The sequence below is a fragment of the Marmota marmota genome, unplaced genomic scaffold, assembly GCF_001458135.2.
Source record: "Marmota marmota marmota unplaced genomic scaffold, marMar, whole genome shotgun sequence".
Taxonomy (NCBI): domain Eukaryota; kingdom Metazoa; phylum Chordata; class Mammalia; order Rodentia; family Sciuridae; genus Marmota; species Marmota marmota.
In genome coordinates, this window is record NW_025999880.1 from 2,115,029 (window position 1) to 2,130,169 (window position 15,141).

Sequence of the window (15,141 nt, forward strand, 5' to 3'; positions counted from 1 at the left end):
GGGGGATGGGGGGGTGAGGTGGGGGACATGACTACAGTGTTCTAGAAAGCAGTATGAGGGAAAAAAGAAAAGAAAGGAAATGATGAAAGAGGAAGCAGAGATGGCTGAGTTCCTATGCAAACATAAAAAGATGTTGGTGCATCTAAGAACTGTTGTTTTTTGTTTTTGTTTTTTAATTTTTTTTTAGTTGTCATTTTATTTATTTATATGTGGTGCCGAGAATCAAACCCAGTGCCTCACACATGCTAGGCAAGCGCTCTACCACTGAGCTACAACCCCAGCTCAGCATCTAAGAACTTTTAAAGACAGGTATTACTTAATATCTATTGTTAACCTCACTCTCATTTTCCATGAAGTCAAGTATCTGCACAAAGATCTTCTGTGAATGGAGCTGTTTTCTGGTGTGTAAGAATTAGAAAAAGGGGCCAAGCCCTACATCTAAGTTGATAAACAATTATGCATCACTCATTGCACATAAGGGGCAATAAAACAATCCACCCACAGAACAAATTTAGCAGACACAGGATCTCAACATCAAAAAATTACACATACACTTATTTCCTGAAAAACTATAGGCACACTGATATGGATTTTAGATTTTTACATGTCAGTCTTAAGTATTCTTACATAAATATTAAAAAGGCACAAACATCCTTTTTCAACTATTCTATAATTTTCTGGTATCACTGCTAATTGTAATTTCCCTTTAAATATGGCATATATACTTGGAATAGGACAAAAATAATTATAGGGATAATTTTAAAATATGAAAGCTAAATGATGACTGATAGCATGAAATAATTATGATATTGTCCCATAAAATAAAGCAACCAAGCAGCAAAGCACACTAGTCAACTATGTATTTATTATCACCAAAGCATTAATTTAATAGTATAAAACTAGGAATGAAGCAATCTTATTCATGAGGAGGAGGAAGGAGAAAAGCAATGCTATAAGGCATAAATAAAAATCTAGCTTCCAAGTTATGAGAGTTCACCCAGAACTACACATCTAATCAAAAACATCTATTAAGGTTTACTTACCAGAGGATATCACTAAAACAATTTAGGCAGAGAAATACTTGGTTAAATTAAAAAATAAAAAAAGGCCCTGAATTGTACACGTACACACACACACACACACACACACACACACACATTTATTTATTTTAAATATTTTTATTAGTTATTGATGGACCTTTATTTATTTGCTTATATGTGGTGGTGAGAATCGAACCCAGTGCCTCACATATCACACATGCTAGGCAAGCCCTCTACCACTGAGCCACAACCCCACCCCTGTCAAATGAATTTTACACACACACACACACACACACACACACACACACGGGGCTGGGACTGTGTGGCTCAGTGGTAGAGAGCTTGCCTAGCATGTGTGAGGCACTGGGTTCAATTCTCAACGCTACATATAAATAAATAAATAAATACATAGATAAAGGTCCATCAACAACTAAATAAAAAATTTTAAAGAAATCCATTTGATAAATACTTCTTTAATATTATCTTAAGTATTACAAATGTGTACTTGCTTTAAGTAAACTTAATATGTGAAACTGAGATTTATAAAGCATATGAGAAGACTATTTGATTTATCTGTTTTATGGGCAATTATTGGTCACACTGACATATACCTCAAAACACTTACCTCATCATAATGACTTTTTGCAAATAGGAGTGCACACAGTTCCCCATAGAGTGCAGCTTTGTTTGCTTGCTGGCCATGTTTTGACAGTTTATCCATATATGTCTGAGCTAACTTGAATGTTTCTTCACCCAAATGATATTTGCAGTTTCCATTTCGTACATGAAGCAACCTGTAAAACACAAATAACTGTCCTTTATTTCTGGTATTCCAGCACATATAACCCGATAACTTATTTATTTATTTTTTAGTTTTCAGCGGACACAATATCTTTGTTTGTATGTGGTGCTGAGGATTGAACCCGGGCCGTACGCATGCCAGGCGAGCGCGCTACCGCCTGAGCCAAATCCCCAGCCCCCTGATAACTTATAATTACTATGTAATGCTTAAATAACTGAAGACAGATGAAAGAAATGAGGCAACATCAGAAAAAAATTGGCCCAGACTAGGGTTAATTAAGGCCCATAAAAAGTACAATACAGGCCAGATGTGGTGGCGCACACCTGTAATACCATCAGCTTGGGAGGCTGACAGGAGGATCACAAGTTTAAAGCCAGCCTCAGCAACAGCGAGGTGCTAAGCAATTCAGTGAGACTCTGTCTCTAAATAAAAAATACAAAATAGGGCTGGGGATGTGGCTCATTGGTTAAGTGCCTGAGTTCAATTCCCAGCACCAGAATAAACAACAACAACAAAAAAAGTAGAATACATGTTCTTCCAAGAAACTTCACATAATTAACCTGATCCAATTTTGATTTCTTATCTTCTCTAAGTATTTTGAACACTTTGTGTACTCAGCATGTGCTATATAAAAAAAAAAAAAAAAAAAAAAAAAAAAAATTTACTTTTTTGGTTCCAAATCCAAAAGTAATAGTTTCAGTATAAGAAATCTGAAAATAGCCAGGTGTGGTGGTACACACCTGTAATCCCAGTGGCTCAGAAGGCTGAGGCAAGAGGATCTCGAGTTCACAGTCAGCCTCAGCAAAACAGAGATGCTAAGTAACTCAGTGAGACCCTGTCTCTAAATAAAATACAAAATAGGGCTGGGAATGTGGCTCAGGGGCTGAGGGTCCCTAAGTTCAGTTCCAGGTATTAAAAAAAAAAAGAGGGCCAGGGATATAGCTCAGTTGGTAAAGTGCTTGCCTCTCATGCACAAAGTCCTTGGTTCAATCCCCAAGAAAGAAATTTGGACAATAGACCAGATGTGATGGCACACACCTGTAATCCCAGCTATTTCAGAAGGCAGAGGCAGGAGTATCCCAAGTTCAAGGCCAGCCTAGGCAACTTTGAGACGCCTGTCTCAAAATAAAAATAAAAAGGACTGGGGATATAGTTCTCAATGGTAGAGCACTCCTGGGTTCAATTCTCAATATTGGGGTGGAGGGTCAAGGAAAGGAAAGGAAAATAATGAAGGAAATAAAAATCAGCCTGAGATACGATTACCCACCATTACTTTTCATTCTTATTTTAGTATATTTGCATAATACTTGGTCACTGATTTCATGAATGCTCATTTTTGCTTATTTTATGGGAAATAGCAGTATATCAGTTACTGCTAACCTTTATCCTTGGTGGCAGAAAATACAGTGTTCTTTACATAAAGTAACTGTACAGCCCATCAATCAACTTAATGATATTCAAGAATACTAAAACACTTTAGATCAGAATAAAGTCTAAATAGCAATAGACTGTACATCTATATAACACATGAGCACAATGTTAGGACTAAATAAATATATCTTATTATAATGATGGCTTGAACATTATGTCAGGGCAATATTATTTTCTTTGTATTAGGCTAATGCAAATTTCTGATGCTCAGCTTGAAAAGGAACGAAAGTATAAAAGATATTTTAAATGAAAGCCAAATGACAGGTTCAGAGGCACAAACCTGTAATCCCAGTGTTTCTTTCTGAAGCAGGAGAATTACAGGCTTAATGTTACCCTGCTTAGTGAGACCCTATCTCAAAAAAATAAAAGAGGCTGGGGTTACAGCTCAGCAGTAAAACACCCCTGGGTTCATTTGGCTTGGGTAAACATTTAGGAGTGATGGATGGGTTGGATTGTAAGCATAGGAACATAAATTTAGAAGAAATAGTCATGGGTATGGTCACACCTGCCTAATCCTAGCTCCTGGAGAGGCTGAGTCAAGAGAACTCCAAGTTTAAGACTAGCTTGGACAATGTAATGAAAAATAAAAAATAAAATTGGCTAGGAATATAGCTCAATAGTAGATCATACCTGGGTTCAACTCCCAGTATCCCCTCCAACCCCGCACCTCACATACACAAAAGAAAAAAAAGGAAAGAAATCCAAGTGAGCTGAGTGTAGCTCAGTGATAGAGCACTTAACCTAGCATGCACAAGATCCTAGCTTTGATTCCCAGCACCAAAAAAAAAAAAAAAGGGGGGGGGGTCAGGGGGAGAAGGAAGGGAACAAGTACGGAAAGGTTGGGAAGCATTCTTCAGGGGTATCACAAGTAGAAACTTAAGATTTTTCTTTTTTTAGCTACACCAAAAATATTAACAGGTTAATAACCCAAAATGAGAAAAATTCAATTTTTTCTCCTCTATCATTTCTTTCACAGGGAAACAGAACAACTTCAAAAAAAGCTAAGGACTATTGATTAGAAAGACATTTAATCAATAGGTGGTGTATACATACTATAGTGTAGTGCCAATAATCACCACAGTTATCTTCATTTCAAAAAGAATAAAACCCTTATACAAAATAATATTCTAAGGTTATTCTAAAATTCCAAGTATCTTTTTTACAAGTCAGAGCCAAGTAAACTTGTAAAACTAATGGGTAACTCAACTGGATGGTTCCTTATCTTCAAAGAAAAATAGTGCTTGGGAAGGGAGTATTTCTTTTTATGGACAATGTGGAATCTGTACTTGATACCTGGCATTGGAGAGCTAGCCCAAAACAACAGACTCACAACAGACAACAGGAAGATGGAAAGAACTTATTTCCTTGATAATCTCCATGAATTCTGCATTAATCTGCACTCAATGGTGTATCATCTTTTTTTTTTTTCTTCCTCCTTTTTTGAGTTCAAACTAGGGATTGAATTTAGAGGCGTTTAAAACTGAGCCACATCCCCAGCCCTATTTTGTATTTTACTTAGAGACAGGGTCTCACTGAGTTGCTTAGCACCTCGCCTTTGTTGAGGCTGTCTTTGAACTCCTGACCCTCCTGTCTCAGCCTCCAGAGCAGCTGGGATTTCAGATGTGTGCCACCACGCCTGGTAACACTGTATTATCATTTTATCAAATGCTTTGTATTTTGAGGATGCACTGCTATTTGTGAATTACACAATCTATTATCAATATCCCTTTTGTACCAACTAAATCCCTTTTGTTTTTATCCTGAATTCTTCATTGTCAACATTATTGTTTTGGTGTATCTCCTCTTAACAATATATGGCTAGATTTTATTTTAGCCCTTTTGGCAATTTGAGGAACTAAGAAGATTTACATGTATTATAATAATCATTATAAATGCTTATAATCTTTTCATCTTATTTTTATATATCATACTTAGTCATGTCTATATTTTCTTTCCTTATATCAGTTGATCAAGTTTCTAATCCTTCTAACCCATGCTCCCTCCGCTCAAAACTGGTATTTGGACATTAAATAATGATGCCCATTCCTACTTTCCCCACCAAGATGAGACATTTATAATGCTGTTACTTCTCTATTCTCCCAAAGTATGCTTAAAGAAATAGGCTATCATATATGCCTAATACAAAGTAATTTCATTTTGCATCCAAAAATATTTTTGGTATCCATGGGGGTCTTAGAACCAACTACTTTTGTATACTAAGGGAATAATAGCATAGTAATTCTGATTGTTTCTGGGCAGTGAGATTATGTACAACATTTATTTTATTAATAGTTACTAGTTTCTGTATTTTAAAATTTGTTTGGCAATAGACATGTATGAACAAAAAACTACAACAAAAACGAGTAAAGGGAAATAGGCAGAGTTAAAAAGGAATAAAAAAAAAAAACTACTAAAAAAAAAAAAAAATGGTACCAAGTTTAACTACAGAAAGACCAAGAAGGCTCTCTGACATTTGCTCTATGTTTCAATGCCAGCCTTAGATTAGAAACTGACTTTATAATATTAAATTGAAGAACACACTTTACTCTTGCATCAAGCTCAAAAACCCTGAGATTTACCAAAGGATTCCATTAGTATCTGTTCTGAAAAACATTTCTTTTCCAATTCAACTAAACACATGGTCAATTAAAACCCCAAATTTTCCCATGCCTTAAACACATCTAAATTAGCAAAGTGTAATCTTTTTATTTAAATTAATATTCAGTAGATGATTATATACTACATACTAACTATATTACATATACTTATATTGATGAAGAATTTGGCTAGTATAGTTGTGTAGAGGCAAATTTTTATTTTGAAATTTCTTTCAAAAAATATTTTTTAATATCCATATAACTTTTAGTTGTAGAAGGACATAATTATTTTATTTGTTTTTATATGGTGCTAGGAATCAAACCCAGTGCCTCACACATGCTAGTCAAGTGCACTACCACTCAGCTACAACCCCAGCTCTGAAATTTCTAATTTGTAAGTACAAACTCACTTGTCCTAGTACACAGACAGTAAGCTGAAACTATAAATGCTATTGTTTCTTAGTCTAGACAACATTCTAATTTCCATGTGCTTGTTCCAAAGATATTATTTACTGTATTTTTAGCTACCTATTCACTATCCTCTTTCCTTTCTTTCTTAATGCAGACCCTGAATTCATTCAAGGTAGCTATATGCACAATTAAAAATGTTTTACTCCCTAGAACACCTTACATGGGTTAAAGACTATAATGAATCCTAGCTTTCCCGTTTAAGAAACAGGTAAGCAAAGGAAGGAAGGAGAAAGAAAAAAGCAGACTCAGCTGGAATGAGCCTTCTGCCCTTCCTTTTTCTCCTGAGAGAGAAAACAACTTGCAACCCTAAAGATGTGAGCTACTTGCTAGAAATGACAAACAAGGAAGGAGAGAAAGTGCCCAGGTCCTGCAAGAAAACTAACCCAGTGTGTTAGGCTAAAGTAAAATTTATACAAAAGCCTTAAAAATTAGAAAAATTAGGTTATCTGGATGGAATAGATCTTCTGATCCTGTGAATAAAAATCAAGCACATGAGAAAAAAAATGTTAATAGCTTTTCTATTCCTAATAAACTAGTTCATACACATAGAAATATTTAACTTCCCACACCACTATGAGATAGTCTTATCTCCTATTCTTAAAAAGATAAAATAGGCAGAAAAAGGCAGATGACAGAAAGATTATTTTCATCAGTACTACAGATTATAAACCCAAACACTAATCCCTTTATAGTTTCTGCACACAAATATCCCTATAATTTATCATATAGTACTTCTAACAGACATATGGGCAATTATAAGCTTCCAACTTATTTATAACTAAGATTGCAAACTAAAAAGCTAACTTCAGGATTTGAATGTTTCCATTACACAGGTAACTATATAAACAGGACAATAACATCCTTAAAAGACTGGAGGAAAAAAAAAAAAAAAAGCCAGGTGTTGTAGCATATGCCTGTAATCCCAACAGCTTGGGAGGCTGAGGCTGGAGGATTCTGAGTTCAAAGCCAGCCTCAACAACTTAGTGAGGTACTTAGCAACTCAGTGACATCCTGTCTCTAAATAAAATATAAAAAAGGGCTGGGGATATGGCTCAGTGGTTAAGCATCCCTGAGCTCAATCCTCAGTACCAAAAAAAAAAAAAGAAAAAGAAAAAGCGCTATACTCAATTTTAGCTTAAATCAACAATGGATTTAATATCTAGACTATATCTATATTCTAGCTCTGAAGGGGTTTGGCTTTGCTAACTCATCAGCTCAGTGGTAGGGCACACCTGAGTTCAATCACCAATATAATGAAAAAATAAAAGAGAAAAAAAAAACATTGAGTGGGCTGGGGTTGTGGCTCAGAGGTACAGGGCTTGCCTAGAATGCGTGAGGCACTAGGTTTGATCCTCAGCACCACATAAAAAATAAATAAATAAAATTTAAACCTACAACTAAAATATATATATTTCTTGAGTTTCCTAGAACCCATTGCCTAGCACAATTCCTAGCACATAAATCTTCAATAAATGTTTGCTGAATAAACCCTATGAAAAAGCAAAGAGATATACAGATTCACATTCTGGTTCATAATGCTGAAATCTAAGCTAAGACATCCATAGCAGATTCACTATATTCTGAAGATGGAAAACAAGCCAGATTAATGAAATTATGACATAGAAATATCATCTCACAGATTTACACAGATGTTAGAGCACACTTAAAAGAGCTAAAATTGTAGAAGACATTGTATACAATCACAGTATGTAATTACAGAATCTGTTCCAACTTACCTCACACAACATTCTACTGCACGAAACCAATGAAGCATCTCATCATGTAAGGTACACAATTGAAGGCAAGACAGAAAAACTTTCTCAGCATCACTGTACCAGCCTGCATCTGAAAGAAAACCACCTGCAGAAAAAGAAAAGTAACTTTAGACAATTTAGTAAATTGCCTGAAAGCTAAAATGACATGATTACAGTGAATATTATCTCAACTAAAAAACTAATATTTTCACCTTGCAGTATACATATAACTTTTCAATCTCCGTAGGCCTTATTGCAAAGACAAATGGCTCTTATAAACTCATTCTTCTTACTCATCATAGATGAATATACACATAAAAGGGATGGTGATGCTTGTCATCTCATTCTTTTGGCAAGAAACTAATTTACTGACTAGCAATAGCTTTAATGTATTAGACAATTACCTCAAAATACCGTCCTTTTGTTTTGTTTTGTTTTTTGAAGAAACCTGATCTCAAAAAATGGCTAATGATGCATTTTACTACACTGCACAAACTACTTTGTATCATTATGGTAAACATTCCACATGAATTTTCTTATCTAATCTTCACAAAACACTTTCAACTTAAATGCTATTATTGCCCCAACTTTTTTTCTTAAATATTTTTTAGTTGTATTTGACACAATACCTTTATTTTATTTTATTTATTTTTATGTGGTGCTGAGGATCGAACCCAGGGCCTCACACATGCTAGGTGAGCGCTCTATCGCTGAGCCACAAACCTTATTGCCTCAACTTAATATGGGGAGGGAGGGGGACTTCAGGCAGAGAAACCAAGTTACAAGTTGATAAGTGGAAAGACTCAAATTCATACTATGTGACTTCAGAGGCTAAATCTGTATTTGCTATTATGAAGAACACTTTCAAGTTGCTACTCAGCATTAGTTAGCAATAGCCAGAAAACAAAACTGCTGTATTTTTCAATCCTAAAACACATACTTTGCACATTTTTTATATTTTTAATTAATTAAGGTACTAGGAATTAAACCCAGGGGTACTTTAACACTAAACTACATCACCAGTCCTTTTTATTATTTATTTATTATATATATATATTTTTAGTTGCAGACACAATACCTTTATTTATTTATTTTTATGTGGATTTTAAGGATTGAACATAGTGTCTCACATGTGCTAGGCAAGTCCCTACCACTGAGCCACATCACCAGCCCCTTTATTGTTTATTTTAAGACCAGGTCTCACTAAGTTGCTGAGGTTGACCTTCAACTGTAATCCTTCTGCCTGCTTCTCAAGTCACTGGGATTGTAGGCATGTGCAAGTGCACCTAGCTCTTTTTGAATGTTTTAGAATCTTTAAAATTAGGACAGATCATAAAATTGGTGTCTAACATTAATAGTGGTAGCACTTTTTTTTCTTGGTAGCATAAAATATATGGTGTGTCATTTTAATAATGTTAATAATGAGTCAGCCAACAACATATATTTCCTCATACCCATGTTTTATGTTTTTTAAAAAATATCTTTAGGGGCTGGAGATGTGGCTCAAGCGGTAGCACGCTCGTCTGGCATGCGTGCGACCTGGGTTCGATCCTCAGCACCACATACAAACAAAGATGTTGTGTCCGCCGAAAACTAAAAAATAAATATTAAAAAAAAATTTTTTTAAATAATAATAATCTTAAAAAAATATCTTTAATTATAAATGGATACAATACCTTTATTTATTTTTATGTGGTGCTGAGGATCAGACCCAGTGCCTCACACATACTAAGCAAGCACTCTACCACTGAGTCACAACCCTGCCCTGTTTTATGTTTAATTAAAGCAACATACAGCTAAATATTATTTCATTAATTGGAAAGAATTGTGCTTTAGAACATTTTAGGGCCCTTTCCAAGAGACTAAACTAGAATAATAAGATTATTATAAATATTTGTACTAAGCAACCTTCTACTTATCATACCAATGTACTATATAATGTGCTGATTATCATGCTGTTTCTCAGCTTCAAATCTCCTTTCTAGACTTTATGATGTTGATGCAAGGATTCTTCAAACCACATTTCTCCTTCTTTACCTGGCTCCCTGTTGGGTTCTGCCAATAGGAAGTGCTAGAGAGCAGGGGCTCCAAGACTGGAAAAGCAAGTAACACCTTTTCCTATTGCTGACAGGAATATGTTTCTTCACTCTGGCAGTGGCAGTTCATTGCAGTCAGCAGCAGTCAATTCCACTTGGAGTTTTCCAATACTTGCAAAACCAGTTTCATAGCACACTATCAATAATACCAGCAACAGCTAGCCTGTTGCTAGTTCTTGGACCCCCTTTCCAGAGCTTTGAGGCACTGGTATCAATGTTGCAGCATTCCAGTTCCTCAAGCTTTAAATTTTCACAATTAGGTAGGCATGGTGATAAATGCCTGTAATCCCAATGAGTTGGGACACAGGAGGATAGCAAGCTGCAGGCCAGCCTTAGCAACCTGGTATGACTTTCAGCAACTTAGAAAGACCTTGTATTCAGATGTTAAAAAGTGAGGATGTAGCACAGTGGTAAAGTGTCCCTAGGTTCAATCCCTAGCATCAAAAGAATTACACAATAAAAACCTATTTGTTTGGTTCCCTAAGCCCAAATGTAGTAGCTGATTCTTGGAGTTGCTATTATTCATAATAAAAACATTCCAGGGGTTCCCTTTTTATATTTTCAGTGCTCTAATAAAAATTTGTGATATCAGGGCTAGGGTTATAGTTCAGTGGTAGAGCTCTTGCCTCGCACATGTGAGGCACTGGGTTCAATTCTCAGCATCATATAAATGTAAATAAAGTAACAATATTGTGTCCATCTTAAAAAAATCTTTTAAAAATTTTGTTATATTAAATTCTATCTCTACAACAAGGATAAGCCTTGACAACATTATGCTATCTAAAACAAGCTAGTCACAAAGACCATATGTTTTATGAGTCTATATTAATAATTTACAACAGGTAAATCTACAGAAAGAAAAAGTAGACTGATACTGGCCTGGAATAAGAAGGAAATGAGGAATGGCTGTTAAAGGGTATAGGTTTCTATTGGGGTGATGGCAATGTTCTAAAACCTACTCTGATGATGTCTATAAAATCTGTGAGTGTATGGAATATCACTGAAAAGTACACATTATATGTTCAAATTATACTGTTTAAGAATTATGTCTCAAAAAGGTTGTTATTATTTTAAAAATCTTTACTACTGTGTACTTCTGGCATAAAGTTTCTTCACTCTCTGAATGATTTCATAATTAAGTCTGATGATATGATTCTGAATTTGCAAGGGCTTGGTTCAATCTCCAAGATATCTATCTAGCACATCACAATGGCCAGGTTGGTGTACATACATGTGGATATGACAGAAAAACTCAATGAATACCACCTTTCCTGTCTTTCACCTTTTTTGATAATAAATTTTTTTCTATAGCAATTTTCATATTACCTTCTAGAACTAAAGGGTTGTCACTGTTAACATCGGTCAAGATCATATATTCTCTATTTTCAGAGACATTCTTTAAACAATCCTTTTTTTCCCAAACTTCCATGAGCCAATTCAAGGATAAAAGCTGTACGTTGTTTTCAGAAAAGAATGTTTTGAAGTGCGCCCAGCAAACTGGAAAGACCACTACGAAGAACTGTTTAAAGACTGAAGGAAATGATCTTGAAAACTTGCTGGCAAAAAATGTGTGCACACAAGAGAGAGAAAACATGCCCGTTAATTTTTTTTTAATATTTTTTATTTTTTAGATGGACTCAATATCTTTATTTTGTTTTTATGTGGTGCTGAGAATCGAAACCAGTGCCTCACGCATGCTAGGCGAGCGCGCTACCACTTGAGCCACACCCCCAGCCCCTCAAAATAAGTTATTTTTAAAAAATAACTTTTTAGGGCTGGGGTTGAGTTCAGTGGTTGGGTTCACAGTGCTTGCCTAGCACATGTGAGGCCCTGAGTTTGATTCTCAGCACCATATAAGAAAATAAATAAAATAAAGTTATAGGCTGGGCGTGGTGGTGCATGCCTATAATCCCAGCAGCTCGGGAGACTGAGGCAGGAGAATCACAAGTTCAAAGCCAGTCAGCAGTGATAAGGCACTAAGCAACTAAATAAAATACAAAATATGGTTGGGGATGTGCTCAGTAGATGAGTGTCCCTGAATTCAATTCCCAGTACTAAAAATAAATAAATAAATAAAGTTATAAACAAAAAAAGAACACATGCTTTAAAAAATAACTTTTTCAAATAGGGAAAGAAGGTAACAACAATTTCAAGCTTGAAACATTATTTATCTATATACATTTGTGAAATGTTTACAAATAATAAACAATATTTTTCTGTATGTATATCATGCAAAACTCTTCCAGAATGTTTTTACATTTATGTTTTCATTATCCTCATAACATCTCCATGAAGCAATTCAGAATAACCCTCATTTTAGAGACTAGAAAACTGAGCCCCAAAAGGATTAAGTCCCATGCCACAGCAAATACTAAGCAGGTGAAAGAGTTTGGAAGCAGCATGACATGACAGAAAGATATGTGCTTTGTAATCAATCATATAGACACAGATTCTAAACTTAGCTCTTTACTAGCTATGTGACTTGATCTGGTTATTCAACTTTTCTATTTCCTCATATGTAAAAGGTTAAAGTACTTCAGGACTGGGGCTGTAACTCAGTGGCAGAGCACTTGCCTAGCATGTGTGAGGCACTGGGTTAGATCCTCAGCACCACATAAAAATAAACAAACAAAAAATAAATAAAAAATAAAGGCATTTAGTCCATCTACAACTACAAAAAATTTTTTAAAAATATCATTACTTCACTGGAACGTCATGAGAATTTAGGATAATGCCATTTAAATACCTAGTGTAGTGCTTAGCACAGCATTAATATCCAATAAATTATACCTAATTCTTCTGATATTTTCCTCATAACTTCCCCATATAGACTTTGGGAAATTCCTGGAGAAATCCTTTATTGTTGGGTTTACTATGAGTTCATAATAGGATAAAACTCTCCCCTACTAATAGTATTACTTACCTAAAACAAAGCCAACCTGAATGGCTTTTTCCTTTACTGCAGCATCAGATTCTGCTATGTAAGAGCACCGTCTACTAAATGAGTAGGCCAAGACTGAAGCAACTTTAACACCATGATCCATCAAAGCCTGAAAACAATGATGAAGCAAATGTCTGAAAAAGAAAAAAACATTTAATAGAGGAATCTTATTTCTTTCCTTTTAGAAAGCTAGTTGCTTTTCTCTATTAATATTAGTATCATTATTTTCCAAGATAAAATGAGATAGAAAGCATTTTGCCTTATGAATTATGAAGCTATAGTAAATTAAAAATTTAGCCCATCACCAGGTACACCGGTGTATGCCTATGATCTCAGTGACCTGGGAGACGAAGGCAGGAAGATTGCAAGTTCAAGGCGAACCTCAGCAACTTAGAAAACCCAGTCACAAATTATAAAAAATAAAAATAAAGGACTGGGGAATATAAATATAGCTCAATAGTAAAGCCCCTGAGTTTAATCTCCAGTTAAAAAAAAAAAAGAAAGACCTCAATTAAAAATGGGCAATGGATTTGAACAGATATTTCTCCAAAGATCTATCCACAGTCAATAAACATAAGATACTTAATATCATTAGTGACAATGGAAACGTAAATCAAAATCACAATGAGAAACCACTTCCCATCCAAGAAAAAGGTCATAACTTTTTTTTTTTTTTTTTTAAGTATTGGTAAGATGTGGAAAAACTGGAACCCTTATACATTAACGATAGGAACGTAAAATGGTGCAGCTGCTCTAATAAAGTCCGGCAGCTCCTCAAAAAGCTAAACATAGGGTTACCATATGTATACACCCCAGGCATATACCTCCCAAAATGAGAATATGTCCACAAAATCTTATCAATGAAGGTTCACCACAGCATTATTCATAATAACTAAAAGATATAAACAACCCCATCCATTCATCAATGGAAGACTGGATAAACAAGAGTATTATCCATATAACACAAAATTATTCAGTCCTAAAAAAGGGAAAGTAGGAACAACATAAATAATAATATCCCTGAAAATATTACACTAAGTGAAAGGGTCAATCAAAAAGACACATATTGTATGATCCATTTACATGAAATATCTAGAATAGGCAAATCCATAAAGACATAAAGATTAATGATCAGCTAGGGATTAAGGTTAAGAGGAAATAGGGAGTGACTTAACATTTTTTCCTTTTGGAATGATGGTATGTTCTAAAATTAAGATAGTGGTGATGGGAGTTGTGGAGCTGTAGCTTAGTGGCAGAGCACTTGCCTAGCACGTGTAAGACCCTGGGTTTAATCCTAAGCACCACATAAAAATAAATAAATAATTGTACATTGCTGGTGGGACTGAAAATTGGTGCGGCCAATTTGGAAAGCAGTATGGAGATTCCTTGGAAAGCTGGGACTGGAACCACCATTTGACCCAGCTATTCCCCTTCTCGGTCTATTCCCTAAAGACCTAAAAAGAGCATACTACAAGGATACTGCTAAGTCGATGTTCATAGCAGCACAATTCACAATAGCTAGACTGTGGAACCAACCTAGATGCCCTTCAATAGATGAATGGATAAAAAAAAAAAAATGTGGTATTTATACACAATAGAGTATTACTCTGCACTAAAAAATGACAAAATCATGGAATTTGCAGGGAAATGGATGGCATTAGAGCAGATTATGCTAAGTGAAGCTAGCCAATCCCTAAAAAACAAATGCCAAATGTCTTCTTTGATATAAAGAGAACAACTAAGAACAGAGCAGGGAGGAAGAGCATGAGAAGATGATTAATATTAAACAGGGACGAGAGGTGGGAGGGAAAGGGAGAGAGAAGGGAAACTGCATGGAAATGGAAGGAGACCCTCATTGTTATACAAAATTACATACAAGAGGAAGTGAGGGGAAAGGGAAAAAAAAACAAGGGGGAGAAATGAATTACAGTAGATGGGGTAGAGAGAGAAAATGGGAGGGGAGGGGAGGGGAGATAGTAGAGGATAGGAAAGGTAGCAGAATACAACAG

The 15,141-nt window shown here is 35.3% G+C and overlaps 1 protein-coding gene across 1 annotated transcript in view; it reads right to left on the reverse strand.

The window, feature by feature from the left end:
* The window catches only part of Appbp2 (amyloid beta precursor protein binding protein 2), a 47,873-nt gene that overhangs the window by 13,388 nt on the left and 19,344 nt on the right, over window positions 1-15,141 (reverse strand). Inside the window, exons 3-5 of the mRNA XM_015495370.2 lie at window positions 13,115-13,266; window positions 8,078-8,201; window positions 1,666-1,834 (exon numbers count right to left, since the gene is read on the reverse strand). Coding sequence (XP_015350856.1) covers window positions 1,666-1,834; window positions 8,078-8,201; window positions 13,115-13,266 — 445 coding nt within the window. The remainder of the gene's footprint in view (window positions 1-1,665; window positions 1,835-8,077; window positions 8,202-13,114; window positions 13,267-15,141) is intronic.